General features: G+C 38.6%; 1 protein-coding gene across 2 annotated transcripts in view; it reads left to right on the forward strand.

Annotated features, from left to right (window-relative positions):
* The window catches only part of Bmpr1b (bone morphogenetic protein receptor, type IB), a 41,134-nt gene extending 20,150 nt beyond the window's left edge, over nucleotides 1–20,984 (forward strand). Inside the window, exons 5-11 of one of the 2 annotated variants that reach the window (XM_013029723.1) lie at nucleotides 115–211; nucleotides 1,805–1,943; nucleotides 5,033–5,225; nucleotides 6,001–6,298; nucleotides 14,497–14,672; nucleotides 18,480–18,610; nucleotides 20,385–20,984. In XM_013029723.1, coding sequence (XP_012885177.1) covers nucleotides 115–211; nucleotides 1,805–1,943; nucleotides 5,033–5,225; nucleotides 6,001–6,298; nucleotides 14,497–14,672; nucleotides 18,480–18,610; nucleotides 20,385–20,510 — 1,160 coding nt within the window. In that variant the 3' untranslated portion in view covers nucleotides 20,511–20,984. The remainder of the gene's footprint in view (nucleotides 1–114; nucleotides 212–1,804; nucleotides 1,944–5,032; nucleotides 5,226–6,000; nucleotides 6,299–14,496; nucleotides 14,673–18,479; nucleotides 18,611–20,384) is intronic. The other variant, XM_013029724.1, reaches the window with a different exon arrangement.
* The last annotated feature ends 1,358 nt before the right edge of the window (nucleotides 20,985–22,342 follow it).

Consider the following 22,342-nt stretch of genomic DNA (forward strand, 5'->3'; position numbering starts at 1 on the left):
TTTTTTTTCTCTCTTCATCTATTATTTCATACTTAGCAAGAAGGGGAGAAAAGTTAATTCTTAATTTTTAAGTAAAAAGTAACGGATATTTATGGTTTTCTCTCTCCATTTTAGATTTTGTTGATGGGCCTATACACCACAAGGCCTTACTTATATCTGTAACTGTCTGCAGTCTGCTCTTGGTCCTTATTATTTTATTCTGTTACTTCAGGTAAGTTTCCTCTATGTAGAGATGCAACTTTGCATTTATTGTATCATTATTATGTTATTATATTCTACCACTATTAACTGTTGATTTTTTTGTTTTTGTATTTTTTTTTGTTTTTTTTGGTCAAGGTTTCCTTTGGCCTACTTAGATCTTAAGTTTAACTGTGAATATTGGTAATTGTTAAAGAAGCTATTTAAAGATAATACAAGGTCCTAATACTAGTCTCTGTTCTGCTTTTGACATCAAAACTACGTAGGCAAGAATTTCTTACCTAAGGAAAAGAGGGTAGTTAGGGAATTCAAGCCTAGTCATGACTTGATTTTGATTTTTTTTTTTTGTCAGTCGTGGGGCTTGAACTCTGGGCCTGAGCACTGTCTTTCAGTTCTTCAGCTCAAGGCCAGCTCTCTACCACTTGAGCCACAGCACCACTTCTGGCTTTTTCTGTTTATATGGTGCTGAGGAATCAAACCCAGGGCCTATTGCATGTGAGGCAAACACTCTTCCCAGCCCCTTGAGGTTGATTTTTTAAAATTTATTTTTATTTTTTTTTAAAACTCAAGGCCCCACACTTACTCAGCTTCCTTGTTGCCACTTGAACAGCATTTCCATTCTGGCTTTTTGTTGGTTATTTTGGAGATGGAGCCTCCAGACTCAAGAAGAAAATTCTCAAGAAGAAATTTTTCCTTGCATTATTGACTTGAGGCATTGTGTAGAGATGAAACATTAAATTATTATATTAAATTTTCAGTCACTTATAAAACATGTTTTCAAGTTTGTGAAATATTGTTACCTTTGTGTCAATTTCTTTGCCTTTTAAGCAATTTAGTATTCATTTGTGATACTTCCCAGATGGATAAATTAAGTATGCAAATAAGTTCATTTAAAAATTGAAGATATTATAATTAACTGAAAGTTTATGTTTTAGTTTTCATTTTTTATACTAGTCCTGGAGCATGAATTCAGGACCTGGACACTGTCCCTTAGCTATTGTGCTCAATACTAGCACTCTACCACTTGTGCCACAGTTAATTGGACAGTCAATTGGTTAATTGGAGGCAAGACGCTCACAGACCTTCCTGCTCTGGCTGGCTTTGAACCATAATTCTCAAACCTTAGCCTCCTGAGAAGATAAGATGACAAGTATGAGCACTGGAGCCTGACTTTGTAATTAACTCAAAGTTTTAAAAGTTTAATTCCATTCCATTTGTATTTGTTGTTACTTTGTATATTACCTTGTATGGCAGTCAGTTGTCATGATTTTTGTAAATCAAAAATTTTAATCTTTAGTTAATTAGGGACCAGAAAGGAAAAGATTTTAGGAAAGTAGTGCAAATACTAACAGAATACAGTCTACTCGAAAAACATAAAGTAGAAAATTTATAAATAGCTGAGACTGAGTCAAAAGATTGTGATTAATTAAAAACAAATCAGTGAGTAGGATAATTGTGATTTGTATCTTGACACAATAACCAAGTGCAACAAACACTAAGCATTTGATCTTTTGTAGTCATGTGCTACAAGTTTGTGACCTCTCTTTACCTTTAGTCCACCATTGCACGTAAGTTTGTAACTTATCTCCCCTTGTCCAACCCTTAGGTATAAAAGACAAGAAGCCAGACCAAGGTACAGCATTGGGTTGGAGCAGGATGAGACTTATATTCCTCCAGGAGAGTCCCTGAGAGACTTAATCGAGCAGTCTCAGAGCTCTGGAAGTGGATCAGGCCTCCCTCTGCTGGTATGACAGGAACATATCCCCCGTTGAAAGGAAAGGTCTTCTGAAGGGAAATGTCAGCAAACACAGGGTTTCATTTTACTGAAACAGATAGGGCTCTGAAGGAGCAGCAAGCTCTGGGAAGCAAGGTGGACATCGGATCTTAGGCGCAGGCTTTCCTGATAACATTTTGACATTCGTGAGGCTAAGCTGATTGTTTTTTAATGTAAGTGTCTGGTTACAGCCCAGACCCTCAGACATCCTGATGAAGAGCAGGTTACAAAACCTTAAACGAGGGACCATCTTCCCTCTGTTTTCAGTGTGGATAGCATTACTGCACTTTGGCCTGGCTTTTGAAGGCAGAAGTATTGCGCTCATCTAGGATCTGAGAACTTTGACAAAGGAAGAAGTCTACATTTCAGCTGCAGGGTTAGGTTTCAGGTTGAAGGCTGACCTTTTCCATTCAGAAGGGGTTTAATGTTCGGCTGGTCAGTACTGTCAAACTTGATGGGAGACTATACCATATACAAAGCACTGACTTCAGTGAAAAAGCTACTTGATTCTTTTTGGGAACCATAAAGTGAGATTTTTGAGTTCAGTATGGTAATAATTTTAATGACAAATATCTTCCTAGACTCCATTACTTTTAATATCTTATCTATTAGTTTTGAGACTTTTTTTAAAGAACTTAAGCAACTGTTTTAATCATTCTGATCAAAATAATGGTGCTTCAGATTAAAGATTAAAAAAAACTTCTGTAATGATCAAATAGCTTAGTTTTACAACTTAATATGCCACAGCTACCATTACTGTGTATGTGACTCTGTAGCATTACACTTTATGTTTAAAGAAAAGTACAAATAGTAAACTTCCATTTGGTTTTAATGAATTAAATACACCTGCTGTTAGATTGGTTCTACTTCCGTTTCCTCCTTTTAACTCATCTTATTACTGGGACGTTTCCTTCCTAAAATCTCAGATCTTTCTGTGTTATTTTATGGCTGTAACATTTTAACACCTCTGCTCTTCACAGGCCTTCTTTCTTCCTCTGTTTTTAATTTTTCTATTTTCTTAACAACCATTAGTTGTATGGAGAGTTTTATTTTGGCATGTCCATATCAATGTATCGTGACCAGACTCACCCTCCATCATTCTTCTGTAACCCCTGGCCCTTCCCAAATTAACTTCAAAAAGCATCCTTGTGGGGCTGGGAAGGTGGCTCAATGGTAGGGTGCTTGCCTTGCAAGCATGAGGCCCTGGGTTCCTCATTACCACATACACAGAAAAAGCCAGAAGTGGGCACTGTGGCTCAAGTGGTAGAGCACTAGCCTTGAGCTGAAGAGCTCAGGGACAGCGCCCAGGCCCAGAGTTCCAGCTCCATGACTAACCAAAAAAAAAAAAAAAAAAGCATTCTTCTTCAATTTTCACACCTGTTGGTGACTATATTCACCCACCTCCCTCCCTCCCCTCCCCTCCCTCCCTTCCTCCTCTCCTCCCTCTCTTCCTTCCTTCCTTCCTTCCTTCTGTTTGTGTTTGTGTTTTATTTTGGTGCTGGGGATTGAACATAGGACCTTACACAAGCCAGGCTTGACCTCAGCCCTATTTATTTGGTGGCAAGTTCTCACTGTGTAGCTCAGGCTGACTATGAACTCCATAACTGCCCTGCATCTTTCCCCTCCTATCCCCCCTACTCAGATTACAAGTGTGTACTACCCAGCTCCACTATGCTACTTCTTTATGTCTATAAATTCTACAAATTACCACAGATATTAGTCCCTTGATTTATAGAACCACTGACAAAAGTGTAGGTGGGGTAAATATCATATATGCAGAAACATTTGGCTTTGAATTACTTAACTCCATTTTTTTCTTTGCTGCATGCTATAATTCTTCAGAGTCACTTTAAAGCTTACTGAATGACTTGTTAGCGTAACTTTCTCTTACTAGTATTTCTTTATAGTCTATTGTTTTGCTTGTTTGTTTTGTCCTTTTTATTGTGACAACTGTTCTACTTTGAAAATGTCTTCAATAATGTCTTCATGTTCACTTTTTGATCTTCTATATCTTAAACATACCATGTAGTTACTTGGCATTTCATATCTGATAAATTACAATATAAAATCTGAAGGTATTAAATTCTGGTGGGTTGTTGCTGTTGATTTTCAATTATAGTCATTATTTCCATTTGTTTTAAGGAATTTATTCTATAAGATCTTTTTCCCTTTCATCTTCTGTTTTCTTTCTTTTCTTCCTTCACTTCCCACCATCTTGGAGATTTTTCTCTATTTTTTTTTGTGAGTCAAACAATGCATTACAATTTCTTCTTTACATTATATCTGGGATTAAGTTGTGTTAGAGCTAAGGTTTTGTGGGGGAGTTTATTTTTTTACTTAGTAATAGATGTAGAACCATTTCATCAAGGGCAGATTTGTATTTTGGTTTGCTGGGAGCCATGTCTTGGTACCAGCCAAGGGCAAATTCAGTACTATTTGAAAATCCCAGCTTAATGCTGAAGTCCTAGAAAAGATTCCTGTAGTTTCAAAGCAGTTGAGGTTTAGACTCTACGTCCTACTGTTTGTTTTGTTCTCTGCTTGACACCAACTTGGCATTTATATTTACTTAACATGTTTAGTTTTCTACTCTGGTCTTTGCTTCCTTGATACCTCTTCCTCCTTCCCTCTGTCCCTTCTTTCTTCTCTATCTCTCATAATTTTTTTTTCTGCTCTGACCTTTCCGGTATTTCTTTATGTACACCATGGTGTGTCATATTTCATTGTGTTTGAATGTTTCTGTTATTAGTAAGACATTAGTATGGAATTGCAGGCATTCTGTTCTGTCAGGTGCCATACCATTTTTCTCTACAAAAATTGTGAGAGGTACAATGAAGTGTTTGATCATGTGGAAGCAATGTTTTGGTCATTTGGAATCCACAATCTGAAAAATGTTTAAAAGAGGACATTAATAAATAAAGACAAATAACTCATTTATATAGCAAAAAATAAAGCACTAAATGCTTTTACAAGCAGTAATTGTTTCTTGTCTGGAGGGGAAAAGAAATTAAGCTAATCTGTAATGCTGCAAAACCACTAACAGAGTGGTTTTGGATTTCCCAGGTCCAAAGGACAATAGCTAAGCAGATTCAGATGGTGAAACAGATTGGAAAAGGTCGCTACGGAGAAGTGTGGATGGGAAAGTGGCGTGGAGAAAAGGTAGCTGTGAAAGTATTCTTCACCACTGAGGAGGCCAGCTGGTTCAGAGAGACAGAAATATACCAGACGGTGCTGATGAGGCACGAAAACATTCTGGGTGAGTGAAAATCTGTGCAGCAGTGTTCAAGGGTTCCTAGTTTTCTCTTATCCTTTGTTTTTTAATTTGCATATTAGCTCATTTATCTGGATGGGCCTGTTAGGAAGCTGATAGAAAGTTTCTTCTTGTCATGAACCTGTAATTGTGTAATGAGAGACTTCACAGGAGGTTGGCAGAGGCACTTCTGTGAATGGGGGAAAGTCTGAAAATGGAACACTCAACCAATGGGCTTTTTCTTCAGAAACAGGAAATGCAAAAGTAATAGTAGAATTTCTTAGGGATTTGGAGAGGCATATTTTTGTGTAAGTGTTAGGAAACATTTATACCCTGTGGGCATTTTATCTGCAGTGTTTATTTATGTCAAAGATTTATGTTGAGAATCAATTCACATCTCCTAGGCTAGGATGTGGTCTGTCTGGAATTCTAGTAGAAGGCACAGAAGTCTAGCTTTCTTCACGCAAGCAATGGTTTGGTGAACAATATCTTATATGTCATTGTAAAGGCACAAATGAATTGAAATATCAATGGATGATCAGAAAAAGGATTATGTTTCCTTTTCCAATCCCTCAATTTTGCTCTGTCCTTAGAAGTTCAATTATCTGTGGTATGAATGGTTTAATACCATCATGGCCACAGAAAGCTAAGTGAGATGCTAAACAAAAGATATCTGTGAACAAAAAAATTGGTATTTGAAAATAGGAATGAATCCAAATTCTGTTCTGCAAACTTCTTCCTTCCAATTCTTTTAATCTCTTTTTTTTTGTTCCCCCTAAAGGTTTCATTGCTGCAGATATTAAAGGGACTGGGTCCTGGACGCAGCTGTATCTGATCACAGATTACCATGAAAATGGTTCACTATATGACTACCTGAAGTCCACCACTCTAGATACTAAGTCCATGCTGAAGTTAGCCTATTCTGCCGTCAGTGGCTTGTGTCACATACACACAGAAATCTTCAGTACCCAAGGCAAACCAGCAATTGCCCACCGAGACCTGAAAAGTAAGAACATCTTGGTGAAGAAAAACGGAACCTGCTGTATCGCTGACCTGGGCCTGGCTGTTAAATTTATTAGGTTAGTATCCAAGCAAGTAATTATACCTTCCAGATTCTTTTCTATCACTTTTCATAGCTGGTACATGCTGCAGATCATCTATTTAGACAGATGAAAGTTTATCCGTTTCCAGCTGTGGGAGCAGGGGATGAAAAACACCCCCAAATATTTTCCTTGTGACGCAGTGTTTGCACCAGTCCTCTTGTTTCAGTGCTCAGCCATGACCCAATTTAGGGACTAGATGTCAGAGGATTGTAGCTGTCATTAAGCTCTAAGGAATAGAGGTAACATACACCTGGGAATCTGTGGGTAATAGGAAGAAGTTTCAGGTCTTAGAGTGAAAAAGGCAACTATTTATTTCTTCTGTGCGGTATAGGAAAGATTATCTCCATAACCATTTTTGTTCACTGGGCTTTGTATTGTTTTGGGCTGTACTAGAATTTGAACTCATATTCTCACTCTTGCTGGACTGGTACTCAACTACTTTGGCCAAACTTTCAGCACTGCTTTTTTGGGGGGGGAAGGGGGGTTGTATTTTGGAGATGGAATCTAGGTAATTTTTTTGGTCTCAAACTCCAATCTTAAGCTCTTGAGTAACTAGGATTATAGACATGAGCCAATGGCACCCAGTTACCATACGCATTTTTGAGAAACATTTAGGAACTAATAAAGTAAACACATTTGGTCTATTATACTATAACTTAAGCACTGGCTATCAATGTAGCCACTCTTGTGAGGTGTGGCTGTCAGACTCTTGTGGGTTCCTTGAGGTGTTGGTTGCTTAGTATGTAAGCTTCAGGTCCCTGGTTCTTCAAGCTCTATTTTCTATTACCTCCTCTTTAATTGGAGTCATTCCTTTTATTTCCAATGTGATCTAATGAGAGTGAATGGTTCCTCTGTTCTGAATATAAAACAAAAGGAGTTTTCCAACCAAGAGTGCACAAAAATCATCATATAACCACCTTCTTAAAAAAACAGCTGTTGCACGGCCTTTATTATATGATTAGACCGGCATGGATTTTCTTTAAAGATTCTGTAGCATGTAGAGAAGAATAATGGAGAAAAAGTCACAACTGTGATTAAAAGCTTGGGAAGTGAAACTAATGAGTTGGTATGTTTACTTGCAAGTAAACTCTGGAGGTGTGAGTTAATAACAGACCACAGATCTGTTATTTTTAGAAATGGCAAATTGAAGTTGATCTATAAAAACCAAGCCAGGAAAGTGAGGGTGGCTATAAATTTAAGTGAGAAATATGAACCTTCTGCCAATAAAGATTATGAAATCCCCTCTTCCTTCTGAATTCTTTCCTGTGACCTGCAACCCTTTTAAAGTCTCATGGCAAAGAAATTTCCCATCATTATTTTCCATCGATCTCAATCGATTCTCTCTACCCTTCCATGACCTGTTGAAATTCTCCAAAGAGGTCCAAAGGCACTCTGCTTTGTCCGTCCTAGTCATTTTTGATGTCTTGTGCTTTGACTTCCACCCTGCCCTGCCACTTCTTTATGGAGAGGACCAATGGTGACACACAAATCACCATCTTCTTGACACCCCCTATCTATAGTGCCCAAATCGCTCCCCTCGTTTTCTCGTGTCATGCTTTTGAGGTCAAGACTTGCCTGTCTCTCCTCTTCCCTGCTTACCTTTTGCCTTTGCGTCTTTACCTACTGTGAGATGGTCTGCTGTTGCTTTCTAGTTCCTAGTTAAATCGATCCATTCGAAAACATAGGGTAGCTCACATTTTTCCTCTGTTCCCTCATGTTTGATTTGCTCAATTAAATGGATTCTTTTATTCTCATCAATTGACATTCCCATCTTACCTGGTTCATTTGGGGCCCTCTCTGCCATTTTTCTAGGTTCTAGACTAAGGCATGTTGCTATATCTTCAGCTCTTTCTTTCTGCTCTTCCATCTCTTCTCCATGCCACAGCTAGATTGATTTTCTTGAAGCATAATTGAGGACATCATATTTTCATAGGGTTAAAACTTAGTTGGTCTCTTTGTTTTTGGATCTTGGGCTTTTCTTCAGGCTTTTTCTCACCAACACAACTCGTCTTTGGCAACATTTATTCTGACCACTATATTTTGCACACCCACAGGTTGTTTTATTATTTATTGACTTATTTTTAGTGGTATTGGAGTTTTCTTTTTTTTCATTTTTTCTTTTAAGTAGTTGTACAAAGAAGTTCCCATTCTACAAAACAGTCTATAAATACACAGTGTCTGACAACATTGTCACCCATGGCTCCTAACTTACCCCTTCTCTCACTGTTTTCTTTTTTTAAAATTGAGATTAGGTGATTACATATTCACATATTTCACAGTAGTGTGAACCTTCACAAGGCAAATTGTCATTATCATGGTCTATAAAGTTTAGAATCCCATGAGCTTTGACAATACAATTATATTTTCCACATTAGGTGATATGTACATTTCTTTCCTTTTGCTCAGTGTAGGCTGGTCCCTCTTTCCCTCTCATTCCTCCCTTCCCACTGCTGTCTTTGAGTTGCTTAGTTCATTTTCATCTATGTCCAGTGCAGCTGATGGACCCCTCTTGTATGTTTTCCTGTTTCCCTCTGATTCTGTGTCCTCCTCCTTGCTTCCCTCAGTAGTGTGCATATATATATGTATATATGTATGTATATATATATATATATATATATATACACACACACATACACACGCCATATATGTGGTCAAGAACAGGGAGTCATTTAGCAATGATATGACAACATGCATGGAAGTCCTTTGTTTCTCAAGTCCTATTTACTTTTCCATATTGCCTTGCATTTTGGCTTTAGTATCTGCATATCAGGGAGACCATGTGCTATTTGTCTTTTTGCTCTTCTTTACCTCACTCAAAATTCAGGGCTTCTCACTCCGTAGGCAGGAGCTCTACCATTTGATCCGTGCCCCTAGTCCTTTATGTTTTGCGGCATGTTTTTGAAAGAGTCTCAATTTTATTTTTTTGCCAGATTAGGCATGGACAGCAATCCTCTATTTATAATTTCTGTGTACTCAGGTGACAGACACACACCACCACTCTCGGCTGTTGGTTGAGATGAGGTTTTATGCATTTTTTGCCTGGACTTGATGATGATGTCAGCCTCTCAAGTATCTGGAATTACAGGAGTGAGCCACTGTGGCCACTTCATTTGCTTTCTTTGACTAAACTGCATTCTTTGTTCTCCTTATGTAACCCAATCTCATCACTGCCTGGCTTTTGATGGCATCATCTTTAGCAAAGAAGGTTCCCTGCTTCGTTGTGAACCTTAACCTAGTCTCAGAGTTGCCTCAAACTACTGTGTCTGGCTGTAATTAGGAATAATGACACTGCCTTCTGCATCTCTGTAGTAATTTCCTGGTCCTTGTCTGCCTGGTATTTTAATTATTTTGATATTGGCTTCATCTCTCTTGCTGGTGTCTGGGCATCGTGAGAACAGGATTCATGCCAAATTCAATATATTTCCCATTTGACATGACACAGTGAGCCACCCATTGTTTTCCAACTGTTTAAAATCGATACATGTAGGCCTAGCAAACTGACTGAGACCTCATGTCCTTTATTGACCTTAAGACAAAGGAAGTCGGTAGTGCATTTCTGAAACTTCATTCTGTTTATTGTTAGGGGAATTAACTGAATTAACTTTCAGGTAAACTCAGATTCTAGGAAGTAAAGTGACCCCATACAGTAAGGATTCCCAAATTTATGAGAATGGCAGCTCAGGTGTGTGCTGTCTAGAGTTAAGTAACTAAATATTAGCTGAGCATTTGTGTATAGGAAACTTCACTTTCCTCTTCCATAAGGGGAGGTGATATTGGAGAGCTTTTGAGATTGTTTCTTTTATTTATTTATTTATCTATCTATCTATTTATTTATTTGGTCTATCATGGGGCCTGAACTCTGGGCCTGGGCGCTGTCCCTGAGCTCTTCAGCTCAAAGCTAGCGCTCTATCACTTGAGCCACAGCGCCACTTCCGGCTTTTTTCTTTTTGCTTATGTGGTGCTGAGGAATCAAACCCAGGACCTCATGTATACAAGGCAAGCATTTTACCACTAAGCCACCTTCCCAGCCCCCTTATTCTTTTATTTTATTTTATTTTTGATGCCTATCTTGGGGCTTGAGCTTTAAGACCCTGTCTCTGAGCTTTTTTGCTTAATGCTAGTGCTCTATTACTTGAACACAGCTCCCATCTCTGGCTCCCCCCCCCCCCCGCTAATTGGACATAGAGTTGCTCAGACTTTCTTGCCCAGATGGCTTCTGATAAAAATCCTCAGATTTCAGCCTCTTAAGTAGCTAGGATTGCAGGCATGAGCCAACGGAGCCAAGATCTTATTTGTATCTGTTGAAATTTGCACTTTTTAGATTTTTAGCTTAATTTTTAAACTCACTTTATATCGTTATGTGTTTCTTTGTTTTTTTCTCATTTTCTGATTGTTTTATAGTGTGTGTATGTGTATGAGTGTATGTAAAGTTACATGCTTGCAAATGCACAGATGTTTAGTGTTTTATTGCAGGAAGTGTCTGTTGAATTTTTAGGCTTTTTATATGTTAACTTCCTGTGAGAGCTTAGTCCTTACTTAGTTGTCTACATGATGGTAAGTGTTCTGTTAGGCTTTTAAGTCCTTTCTGGGAGATTTCTAGGCAAGGAGCAGGGAGGGGACTTCCTTGGAGATTTCTTACTCTTGAACTTTTCTTGCCCTGTATCGGTTTCTTTGTGCATTCTTTCAAACGTGATGCAAAGGCTAATGCAGCTGAGATTTAATTCAGGTGGTCCCTGGCAAACATCACTATTACCTTGGCCTGCCTTGGGAAGAAGAAAGAATAACACACAAACTGCCTTTAGAGAAATCACATAGCTCTTTGTGTTTCACTCTAGAGAATCAAACAACTCCTCTGGTACTTCCCTGTCAGGGTAAAATATTTTCTTAGGGGGCAAAATAAATTGTAGCTTGCAGCCTGTCTGGTACTGAATTTTAAATAGAAGGTCTACTGCGTAAGACTGAGGCTGTTGTACAGGTCTCCCGACCGAGGACGATCCAGATGCTAGCGAAATGAGTGGCCAGTCGGGAGCGTGATTTGATGTTTGCTTCCTGCTGAGATGGGAAATGTATATAAGCCATGCTCAGGTTTATTTTTGTGTTGAGATGAGGTCCTCAGAACTTTATGCCCAAACTACAACCACGGTTCTCCCTTTCTCATCCTTCTGCATAGCTAGGTGTAAGCCATTATAGGTAGTAGTTGAGATGGAAGTCCCACTATTTTGTTTGTTTGTTTGGCCCAGGCTGGCCTGGAATTTAAGTTTTCCTATCCCATTCTTCTGTAGGTAAGATTCCATGATCCATGGACATCCAATTGATGTGTACATTTCCAGTTGTTAATTCTGCTAGGTTCTTTTGACTAATAATATACATAATATGTGATACTATAAACACAAAACACTACTTTAGAAATGCTCCTTAGGATATTTTAATATTAACACATATTAAGAATTTATCTTATTATCCTCTGGTCTTCCTTTTTGAGAGAAAGAAAGTGTTGAAGGTAGTCTGGTTGTGTTGACTTCCCTACTTTATTTGCTTTTCTCCTTGTGGAAGTCATTCATATCCTGTTTATATTTTCTGCTATGACCTTATACTCCGACTGCGTATAACGTAGCTACTGGAATTATTTTGTAACTTTGCAGTTGTTCTCACTGCCTCCACGCCTTTTCTGTGATGTGTATCTTTTCCTGTCAACCTTGGTGGCTCACCCCTCTCTACTCCTCTCTGCAAAAAGTGGCTAGATCAAGCTGCAGACACCCTGATGATTTTTTATGCTCCCTTCCTTGCCCTTGACCCATTTCTTCTGATTCTCTACCTTCCTCATATATTAACCAATTCTATTTTCCTTCCTTTTATTTGTGGCATTCTAGTATTAAGTCAATTTAATTTCTATTTGGGGCCTTGAAGATGAATACAAGCTCAGCTTTTTCTCTGCCATTATCTGAGAGCAAGGAAAAAGATGCCACTGCCAAGTGGAGAAATGCAATTGAAGTACTTCCCAGCATGGAAACCTGTTTGAGAAGGGGGCTGAGCTCTAACATTTTAGAGAATATTTATAGATCAGACACAAATTGATTATAATTAACATGCTTGTTGTCAAAACATAGTGCTAAAGGCATTTGCCATTTGGTTCATAGTTATCTTTTACAAAATTAATTTGTTCAACAAAATTCTCATGCCCTGAGATAATGGCACTCTCTCATCTGATGGCCTTTATATATCAAAGATTTATTTTTTTCCTCTTTAAATTATCTATAACAAAGATTACTGTGAACAGGCGTTTCCTGCTTTCATCTAAAGTTCACTGTTTCCCTCTGTATGTACAAGACACCTTGTGGGTGCAAATGGTTTGGGGTTTTCCTCTTTAAGAACATACTAAATGCTTATGATAGACATTTGGGGATTATCCAAGAATTTCTCTTTAATAATTTCTTCCTTTGATCAACTTGGGAGTATTGGCATTACATCTTTATTTCTTTACTTTCATGCACTAATTAAGTGTCTCATACATCCCAGGACCTGAGAGAATATTACATGTTTTACCTCACTGTCAGCCCAGTGGTTTAGTGGTTTGCCAGTGTGGGCTCCGAACCGTGGTTGCAGCTCACTTAGCACTGAAGTGGAGGCTGCCATTTGGGACTGTATCCTTCAGTGTTTATTTCCCCCCAAATCTATGGAAAGCAACAATAAACCAACCACAGAGTCAAATTTTAATGAAGCTGGAGATCATCCTTTCTTCCTTTTTAAATAAAACTAGAAAATGGGTATCAGTGGTTCACACGTGTAATTCTAGCTACTCAGGAAGCTGAGATCTGAGAATTGGAGGTTGAAGCCAGCCCAAATAGGAAAGTCTGAGACTTTTTCTTTTTTTCTTCAGGTCTAGTCGTGGGCTTGAACTCTGGGCCTGGGCGCTGTCCCTCAGCACTTCACCTCAAGGCTAGTGCTCTACTACTTGAGCCACAGCACCACTTCCACTGTGGAATCAAACCCAGGGGCTTCATGCATGCAAGGCAAGCTCTCTACCACTGAGCTACCTTCCCAGCCCACATGAGACTCTTATCTCCAATTAACTAGCAAAAAAGCCAGAAATGGAGATGTAACTTAAATGGTAGAGCACCAGCCTTGAGCACCAAAGCTAAGGGACAGCACCTACTTCAAGCCCCAGTGAGTACATGCACGTGCGCGCACACACACACACACACACACACACACGTATGCATGCACACGTGCACACAAGGCCATTTATTCCATGAAACATTAGTGAAAATAGAGAATTTTAATTTTGTTTTCCTTCCTTATCAAAGTGTTTGAAAATTTTAAGTCTACCTTCCTACTACATTTTAAAAAAAGAAATTAAAGTTAAAAAGCCTTATATCCTGGGAGAGGGCGGGGGGGGGGGGGGGGGGGGAAGGGAGGGGAAGGGGAAACAAAGGAGGAGGTAACAATGCTTGATAAGAAATGTACTCATTATCTTGCCCATGTAATTGTAACCCCTCTGTACAGTATTTTCACAATAAAAAAGCCTTATATCTTGCTTTAAAAATACTGTCTCATTGAAATAGGTGGCATTGAACAAGATGCATGGTATTCATAAACTGATTTGTTAAACGGTCACTCCTTTGTACAACTATTAAAGAAAAATAAAAAAGAAGAAATAGGATGAAGCTGAAAGGCATTTCTAGGTTTAAAAAATACTGTATCAGACTGGTGGTATAACTCAGTGGTAGAGTCCTTTCTTGCATATCGAAGTCCCTGGGTTACATCCCAGAACTGTAGAACGACAACAACAACAAAAACCTGCTAACACAGGACTGTCTCAGACAAACAACTATGTTGTATCTAAAATACAGAGGGAGGAAATGTATTTTTACAGATATTTAGCAAAACAGTTCTAATTTGATCTTGTAGGAAGCAACTTTTATGTGTTACATCTTCATTCTGAGTTGGTCTCATCTGCCCTGTGACTGTTTACATAATATTACGTGACTGTTTCGGGTGATTTTTGGCAAGAAATGTTTCTCTTTTTTTTTCTTTCTAGGAAATGTTTTATTTCCGGAGAAGTTTTTTTTAATCCACCTTTTATGAAAGCACCTGTTTCAAGGATCACCTGGATGACTTGTCATTTGTCAGGCCTGTTTGATGCTGATAATTCTTTGCTATTACCTTTTCCTCAGTGACACAAATGAAGTTGACATCCCACCCAACACCAGAGTTGGCACCAAGCGTTATATGCCTCCAGAAGTACTGGATGAGTGCTTGAACAGAAATCACTTCCAGTCTTACATCATGGCCGACATGTACAGTTTTGGACTCATCCTGTGGGAGGTGGCGAGGAGATGTGTTTCAGGAGGTAAGAAACAGTGATACCTTTGAAAAGCTACGAGAAGAGATGCTATAAACTCTTTCTCATCAGAAGCCCATGTTATCGTAATGTCTACTAAATCAGGTTTGCTTTACTTTCCTCCTTTATATCCATTGATGCAGTCAGAGTCTTTCCAGGAGATATCTGACATGTTAGAATAATCTTTGACAGCCTCCTCTTCTCCATCTACCACTGAGGTTTCCTCTCAGACAGTCCCTTGCCTTTTCAAAGGGCATCATCGGCTAATCTTTGTTGTCTCCTTTTTTTTTTCTCTTGTGTTCTTCCTCCTGAAATTGCTCCATTCATCAAGTCAGTCCCCTTTCTATTCCTTAAAGCTTTCTTTCTCTCTCACCTTCTGAGCCTCGTTTCCAACCCCAGAACCCCATTCCCTTATCATATCCTAGGCAGACATGACTCTGGAAACAAACATGAAATGGGGTCCCCATTCCTTAATTCATTTCTTTCTTGTCTATAAAACTTCCTCATAAAACAATTTGGAAACAGTTCTTTTTATATATATAAAAGAAACAATTCAGAATACTGTTACTATTCATGGTTTTTCTACAAGCAAAAAAAAGACTTTCTAATAAGACCAATTATAATTAAAAGAGCCTTTAATATACAAAAATAGTATTCTCTGAACCATTTTGACTACTGCTGTACAATGTTTTCTAGTAGTTTCTACCTCTTTTTAAAAGTCAGATCAAATACAGAATATGCCAGACATATTATTCTGCAAATGGTTACGATCATTTAAAAAGCCTGCTACTCATTGGAGCTCACAAGACACTGATGAAAGTGAACTACATGACTTGGGAGATGACAGGAAGGAGAGACGGGGAGACAGTGAGGGAACAGAAGACACTGTAGGAAAGGAAATGTACTCATGACCTCACTCAAGTAATGGTAATCCCTCTGTCGATCACCTCTATAATAGCACTAAAGTAAATTAATACAACTAAAAGCTTGCTACTGCTACTGTTCTTCATAATGGCCAGTTTGAACTCCTGAGAAAAATTTGACCTTGTGCTGGGTTGCGGTGTGTCTGTAACTAGTACAAGACATTATTCTTGTCCCTGCTATTCCTTTTCAGGCATAGATTTGTTTCCATGTTCTCTTAAGAATAAGGTGCACTACTGTATCCACTGTACGTGGTTATGGGGTTTCAATAAGTACACAGAGAGTGAATTCTTGTGTAGAGTCTGTGAACAGCACTTAGCACATAGTAACGATGTTTACTAATTTTCACTTTGGTTAATTGAGCACAACATATTTAGATTCATATTTAAACATAGAGATGGAAGATTTACTCTGGACAAGCATTCATATTCATATTCTACTAACTTTGAGGATTTTGAACCTCTAAGCAATAGGAAGCAAAACACATTCCCTTTGAAGTGACAGAGCTCTTAAGTCCAGGAGAAAGTTAAGACAGGAAGCTTTTGTTAGCCAGATAGTGAATAAATAAAAATTGCATCATAAGAATGAAGTACGTAAGAATGAACCAAAATGCATATTGACTGATTGCCTCTGTGCCTTGGTTTCCTGCTTGGTGAAGGAGGGAAGAGACTATTTCTGAATTATCTCATTTATACTTTATAAAGACAAATTTGTAGAAATCAAAGGTATACCCGAGTACAAGAATACTTTTATAATTTTTTAGCACATCTAGAGTAAGTCTGCATTGGAAAGTGAAGCTGACAGGAGGATGTAGGAGAAATGACCTCAGCTCAGAAGCAAGATAGCTTTGAGTAGGAAATACAGCCTGAATTGCATTGCCTGACTTTGCACATGAAGACTTGAGAAGGATCCTAAGGAGTCTGACACATTTCTCTGAGGATAGAGTTACTGCAGCTGCATGGTCTGTACTTTACCCTTTGAACTCAGTTTCCTCATTGTGGACAGGATGTATTAGTACAACACACAAGAGTTTTGGAATTTCCTAAGGTAAATTCCTTTGCATATTCTGTTTGGGGTATGGTAGGCTCTCAAAAAAAAAAGCCTTTTCTTTTCCAGAGGTAAAACACAGAATTTTCATTCTTTAAAACTTTTCTTTATGAAGATGAACAGATTTCTGGGCATGTCTTTCTGGTACAGGTTTTTGGTATTGGAGACACAACAGATTCAGGCTTTTCCAACTTTGAAATCACAGGGAAGGAGAGTTTGGAGATTTTAAACCAAGAATTAAATGACAGCTTATGTGGGATTTTTTTTTTCTTATTCCAAGGCTTGAACTCAGGGCCTCATGTTTGCGCTCTGTTTGTTTGCTCACTGCTGGCACATTACCACTTGAGCCATGACTCCAGTCTGCTAGTCATTTACAGGCAGAGTCCTGGGGACTTTTTCTTCTCCTGGTTTTCTTTCAATCCTCAGAGTTCAGCTTTCTGAGTAACTAGGACTATGGGCATAAGCAATTGGTGTCTGGCTGCATGGAAATTTTTGAGGACTGTGTGAAGTAAGGGCTATAGGTCAAAGCCTAGATTTGATTGATCCATAATTTTCAGTGGTTGGCTTTTTCTGTGTCTGGGGTAGTTTACTTCACTGTCCATTGAAGTAATGGCACCGATATGGAAAAAAAATAAGAAATGGATGAAGAGGTATGGTCCTTACCTTCTCAAGGACCATTGCCTTGAGAGTTCAAGAGAGGTAAAACTGAAATGAAGTGAGATCTCAGATCTCATATGTGTTGGGCTTGGCAATCTATCTTTCATCTATCTGTCTGTCTATAATATACTGAGATAATGAAACACAATAAAAGGAAATATAGCCATAAATAATATGTAGGAGAGTGCTCTGTAGTGATTCCAGATAATCACAAATGTTGAGCCACTAATGGGTTGAAGTAATCTGATAAAACCTTTGAACTTCTGGTTTGATGTGATTTTATATGGGTCTTTGTTGATAAGGAAAGGCATAATATGGACCCCAGATTTGGCCAGAGCATTCCTCCAGTGAGTCTAATGATGTTGTGAATAATCTTCCAACTTGTTGATCTCATCTTGCTCCAGGTGAAAGTCTGAACTATGTATAAAATATAGCTTAGAATAGAATGTGGAAAGATTGTTCAGAACATGGCCCTCTTATCAGTTGTGAATAGAAGTTACATAGAATTATTGCATCGATGAAGTTAAAAAGAAGACATCTTAAAGGGCAGGAGGGAAAAAAAGTAGAAATGGGCTACTAGAAAATGTGAAATGAAATAGAATTAGTAGAAAATTTAAAGAAGAAAATATAAATCAGTCTTTTGAACTTAAAAAAACAACAATTTTTCTTAGTATTTTTGGTCTATATTATTTTCTAAGCATTTCATGTGCAAAAAACGATTCTTAGAATTAAGCAGGAAAAATATGAGTCTTACCTTTTGTTCCAATAGGATGTGATTCCAGACTTTCGGTATTCATAATCTCATGCTTTGGTGACACAGTCACCATGTGTCTTCTAAATTTACATTGAGATTTTGTATAGATTTTTTTTAAGTTTGGCTTTCTTTAAATTACAAACAAATATGAGGTACTCATTTAACTTGGCCTTTGGAAATTTGAAAAAAAAACACTTGGAGATTTGTGATAAATTTTTTTTCTCATATGTTTTTCCCGTCAGTGCTTTCTAAATTAGATTACGCATTTTGGGGATCAGTTTTCGAAGGTTGACTTTGTGATTGTCAGCTTGAACCTGTGACTAATATTGACAGCTATTCCCTGGGAGAACAGTTTTGTATTGCATTACATAGAAAACAACAACACTAAGATAATAATAACAGTAATAATGATACTAATCATAGAAACATGTTTGCAGGTATAGTAGAAGAGTACCAGCTTCCCTATCATGACGTGGTACCCAGTGACCCCTCGTACGAGGACATGAGAGAGATCGTGTGCATCAAGAAGCTACGCCCCTCCTTCCCTAACCGCTGGAGTAGTGATGAGGTGAGGCTGGGCCTAGCCACCTGGCTGGACTGACTTCTAATGGACTTTTCCTCACTGCCGACATTCAAAATACTCACTACTGAAATTCTGCTTTATTTTGGTGAAGATGTGTTTTGCCTTGTTGCAGAAAGGTATATGGAGCAAATCTGTATGGTAGGGCAAATCTGTGCCTTTCATTTCCCCCTAATTTAATTTTACTCTTTCCAAAATATATTGAACAAGCTAACATTAAGCCCACATGTTAGTGGTTTTTTTTCAGTTGCATAAATACTGTTATTTCTTCCTCTGTGTGCTTTTGAAGCACTATGCTTTTTTTTTTTTAATTACACACCCAGGTATATTATTCTGACATTTTGATAAGAATAAAAGGTAGGAATCTGACTAGCTGAGGTTTCAATATGGTGAAGTAATTCAAGTTGGCCTAATGAAGCTGGTTGATTTTATGCTGTGTGTCTTGGATCTGATTTGCACAAATCATATCAGCTTGCTTCTAAGGACGTGGTGTTGAGAACCAAATATGCTTGCAAAGGAGCTGCCTGACAGGTGGAAGTAACCTGGATAGACCTTACCTTTCCTAACTCTTGACTCCTACCTGTGTCTCACTCCACCAACTGTGGACTCCATTACATTCATGTTCGAAAGGTCTCTGATAGGTGGAAACATTCAAGATGAGTTGGAAGTCCCCTAAGAGAAAGACAAAAGGCTCTTTCTTACCAAACCTGCACCACACCCACTGCAGACAAATGCACAGAGCCTTATGTATAAAGCAATGGTTCAGTGTAAAACTCATTAAAAAGTGACTTTGAGCTCACTGGCTTTGTGTCTAGTTACAGAAATGCTAAATAACATCCACATTTCCCAGTGAGCTGTGGCACAAAGCACAAGGCTTAGTTACAGTAGCTTGAGATGGTTGTAAGTGTCAATGTGATTTGACACTCCTTCACTGAGGGTTTCCAGTGGAGGGAGTTGTGTGCTTTTCAACAAGAAGACCAATAATTGATGTACCACAGGAAAAAAAAACACAAGGAAAAGTTTTGGCAAAGTTGTGTTCAAGTTAAATGGCCAAGTGTTATGCTCATTTACTGTGACTTATGAATAGCTATATTTTCTTGAATAGTACTGACTTAGATCAAGTATTTAAGGTTGAAAATCATCTGAGATTATGGAGTTCAATCCGGATTCTCTAGAAGTTTTCGTATTTGCTTATACAAAAGGCCAGGCACCATGGCTCATGCCTGTAGCACCAGCTACTTGAGATTACCAGGATCCTGGTTTACAGTGAACCATGTAAAAATGCTTATAAGACTGCATCTGAAAAAACTTGTGGAACTGGTGGTTCACACCTGTGATTCCAGCTCTGCTGGTGGTGTAGGTAGAACATTTCAGTCTAAGGTTCACTTCAGGAAAAAAAAAAGAGAGAGACACCATCTGAAAAATAACTAAAAAGGGAAATTGAAGGTGTGGCTTCTGACTAGCAAAGTGTAAGTAGGAAGGTATGGCTTCTGACTAGCAAAGTGTAAGTACAATCAGCAAAGCCCCTTGTTTACTGTCACAGGAAGCCCTGTACCTCTGTCTGTTTCAATCTCACCTTTCATGAAAAGAATTTTTCATGCAATTTTATTTCTACTTGGTCTGAAGGGTACTTTAGGAAATCCATTGAAACTTCATAGCCCCCCCTCATACCCCCCCAGACCAATAGCCAAATTTCAAGAGTCAGCCTTGCAGAAAATCTCTCTCTCTGACGTTAGTCAGTGTTCCTCTTTCTCTTTCACAGTGTCTGAGGCAGATGGGGAAACTGATGACAGAGTGCTGGGCTCACAACCCCGCTTCCAGGCTGACAGCTCTGCGGGTTAAGAAAACCCTGGCCAAAATGTCAGAGTCCCAGGACATTAAGCTCTGACGTGAGAGGAGGAAGCATCTCGGTAGAAGACCAACAGATAACTCTCTGCTTGTGAGCAGAGCAAAAAATATTAGAGGCATCTGCAGTGGGAGCCTTGAACACCATCTTGCTCTCCAGGGTGGTCCGACCCCATGTCTCCTACAGCTACCCGGATAGACCCTGAGAAGTGCCTGGATGTACAGACTCATCCTTGTCTGTAGGAGGGAGGAACTGCTCGGGTACCTTGTTCAAGATACGATGCATGTTGCTTTCTAAGAAAGCCCTGTATTTTACAATTGCCATTTTTTAAAAAAGATGCTTTACTTTTGCCAAAAATAAAACATGTTGTAGCTGTTTTAAGGTTTATACAATGATAGCCTAAATGATAATGGAAATTCTTTCCAGAACCCCTGTTGGAAGAGTAAGTATGCTTTCCCATTGATAAGGTATTATTGCACTCTGTAACCCAAAAGATAGTCTAATTTCCTGCAGGGCCCTTCCCATCTCTGCCCTGACGCCCCTCTGCCAGCCCTGCTTCTGTGAGTGCACACGGGGATACAAGTTCCACCTGTCCGAGACCAATCCTACAGCTCCGGAAAATGTGGAACAAATGAAGCTTTTGTGACTGTAACAGAAAGGTTGATGGGTGTTCTTCCCAACTATTTCTGTTTCTGATTGTGTGAGGCAGATCTTTTCTTTCCATTAAATACAAGTCCCCCACCCCTCCTTCTTTTTTTTTAATGTGCCGAGAATTGACCTGTGCATACTTGTGATCTCAAAAACCAGAAGATCAATATTAAATGAAATTGCCATGCATTGTGTGAAAGACAAGGTGCTTTAAGATAATTTGTTCTTGTGTTGTAAGAAGGACATGACATTAAATTAGGGAGGAAGTTGAGGGCGAGGCTGGCTTATTTCTTATACATACAAAGGAGTCCATCTGAGAAGCATGAGGAATGATGAGCAGACATCTTATTTTGTATAGATAAGGATGGTTTCTTCTGTTAATTGCTTATTTTTGTTATCTGAATTAAAAGATACAGAGGAAGCATCCTTTAGGCTAATTTCACTAAATCTTAATTTTAAAAAAATAGATAAGCTGGATTTCTGCCTGAAATCCTAGCTACGAAGGAGGCTGAGATCTGAGGATGACTGTTTGAAGCCAGCCTGGGCAGTAAAATCCCTGAGTCTCTTATCTCTAACTAACCACCAGAAAAACCAGAAGTGGCGCTGTAACTCAAAATGATAGAGTAAAAAAACTCAGAGACAGTGCCCAAACCCTGAGTTTAAGACCCATGACCAACCAAAAATCAAAAATAAAAAAGGATAAATATAAGGGAAGATGGAATAGCAGAAGAGATTTAGTAAAGGCCACAAAATAATACGGCTTCTGGGATTGGTTGTTTTAGCATAGATAAGGATGGAATATGCAAATCTTAAGGGATCATTTCACACTATAAGAAGGCTGATTGGTTTTGTTCTCATGACATGCTCTTCACTACTTCGTTAATTTATTTTTTTCTTCTCTGTGGCACTTGTATACAGCGTCTCTTCACTTAGTTCTGTACGACTTTAACTTTTGAATAAAGTGCAGCAAAATCATAGACAGGGCCAATAGTCCTCGACAACAGAAATATAATACAATTTAAAATTGCACCCATCTCTCCCAACTTTATTCATTTCCTTACTGTGGTTTTTCTATGCTGTTTAGATATTCTGTAGTGGCTACCAAGGCTTTTCCAAGTTCTTTGCCCTGGGCCTTAAAGAAGTCATTACTACCAGAATACTACAGGGGGCAGTGTTTTCTAATTCATTTCACCATAGGGTGCCTGAAGGATGGAGAACTTTTGAAA

Source organism: Dipodomys ordii, unplaced genomic scaffold (assembly GCF_000151885.1).
Source record: "Dipodomys ordii isolate 6190 unplaced genomic scaffold, Dord_2.0 Scaffold122, whole genome shotgun sequence".
In the NCBI taxonomy this organism is placed as follows: domain Eukaryota; kingdom Metazoa; phylum Chordata; class Mammalia; order Rodentia; family Heteromyidae; genus Dipodomys; species Dipodomys ordii.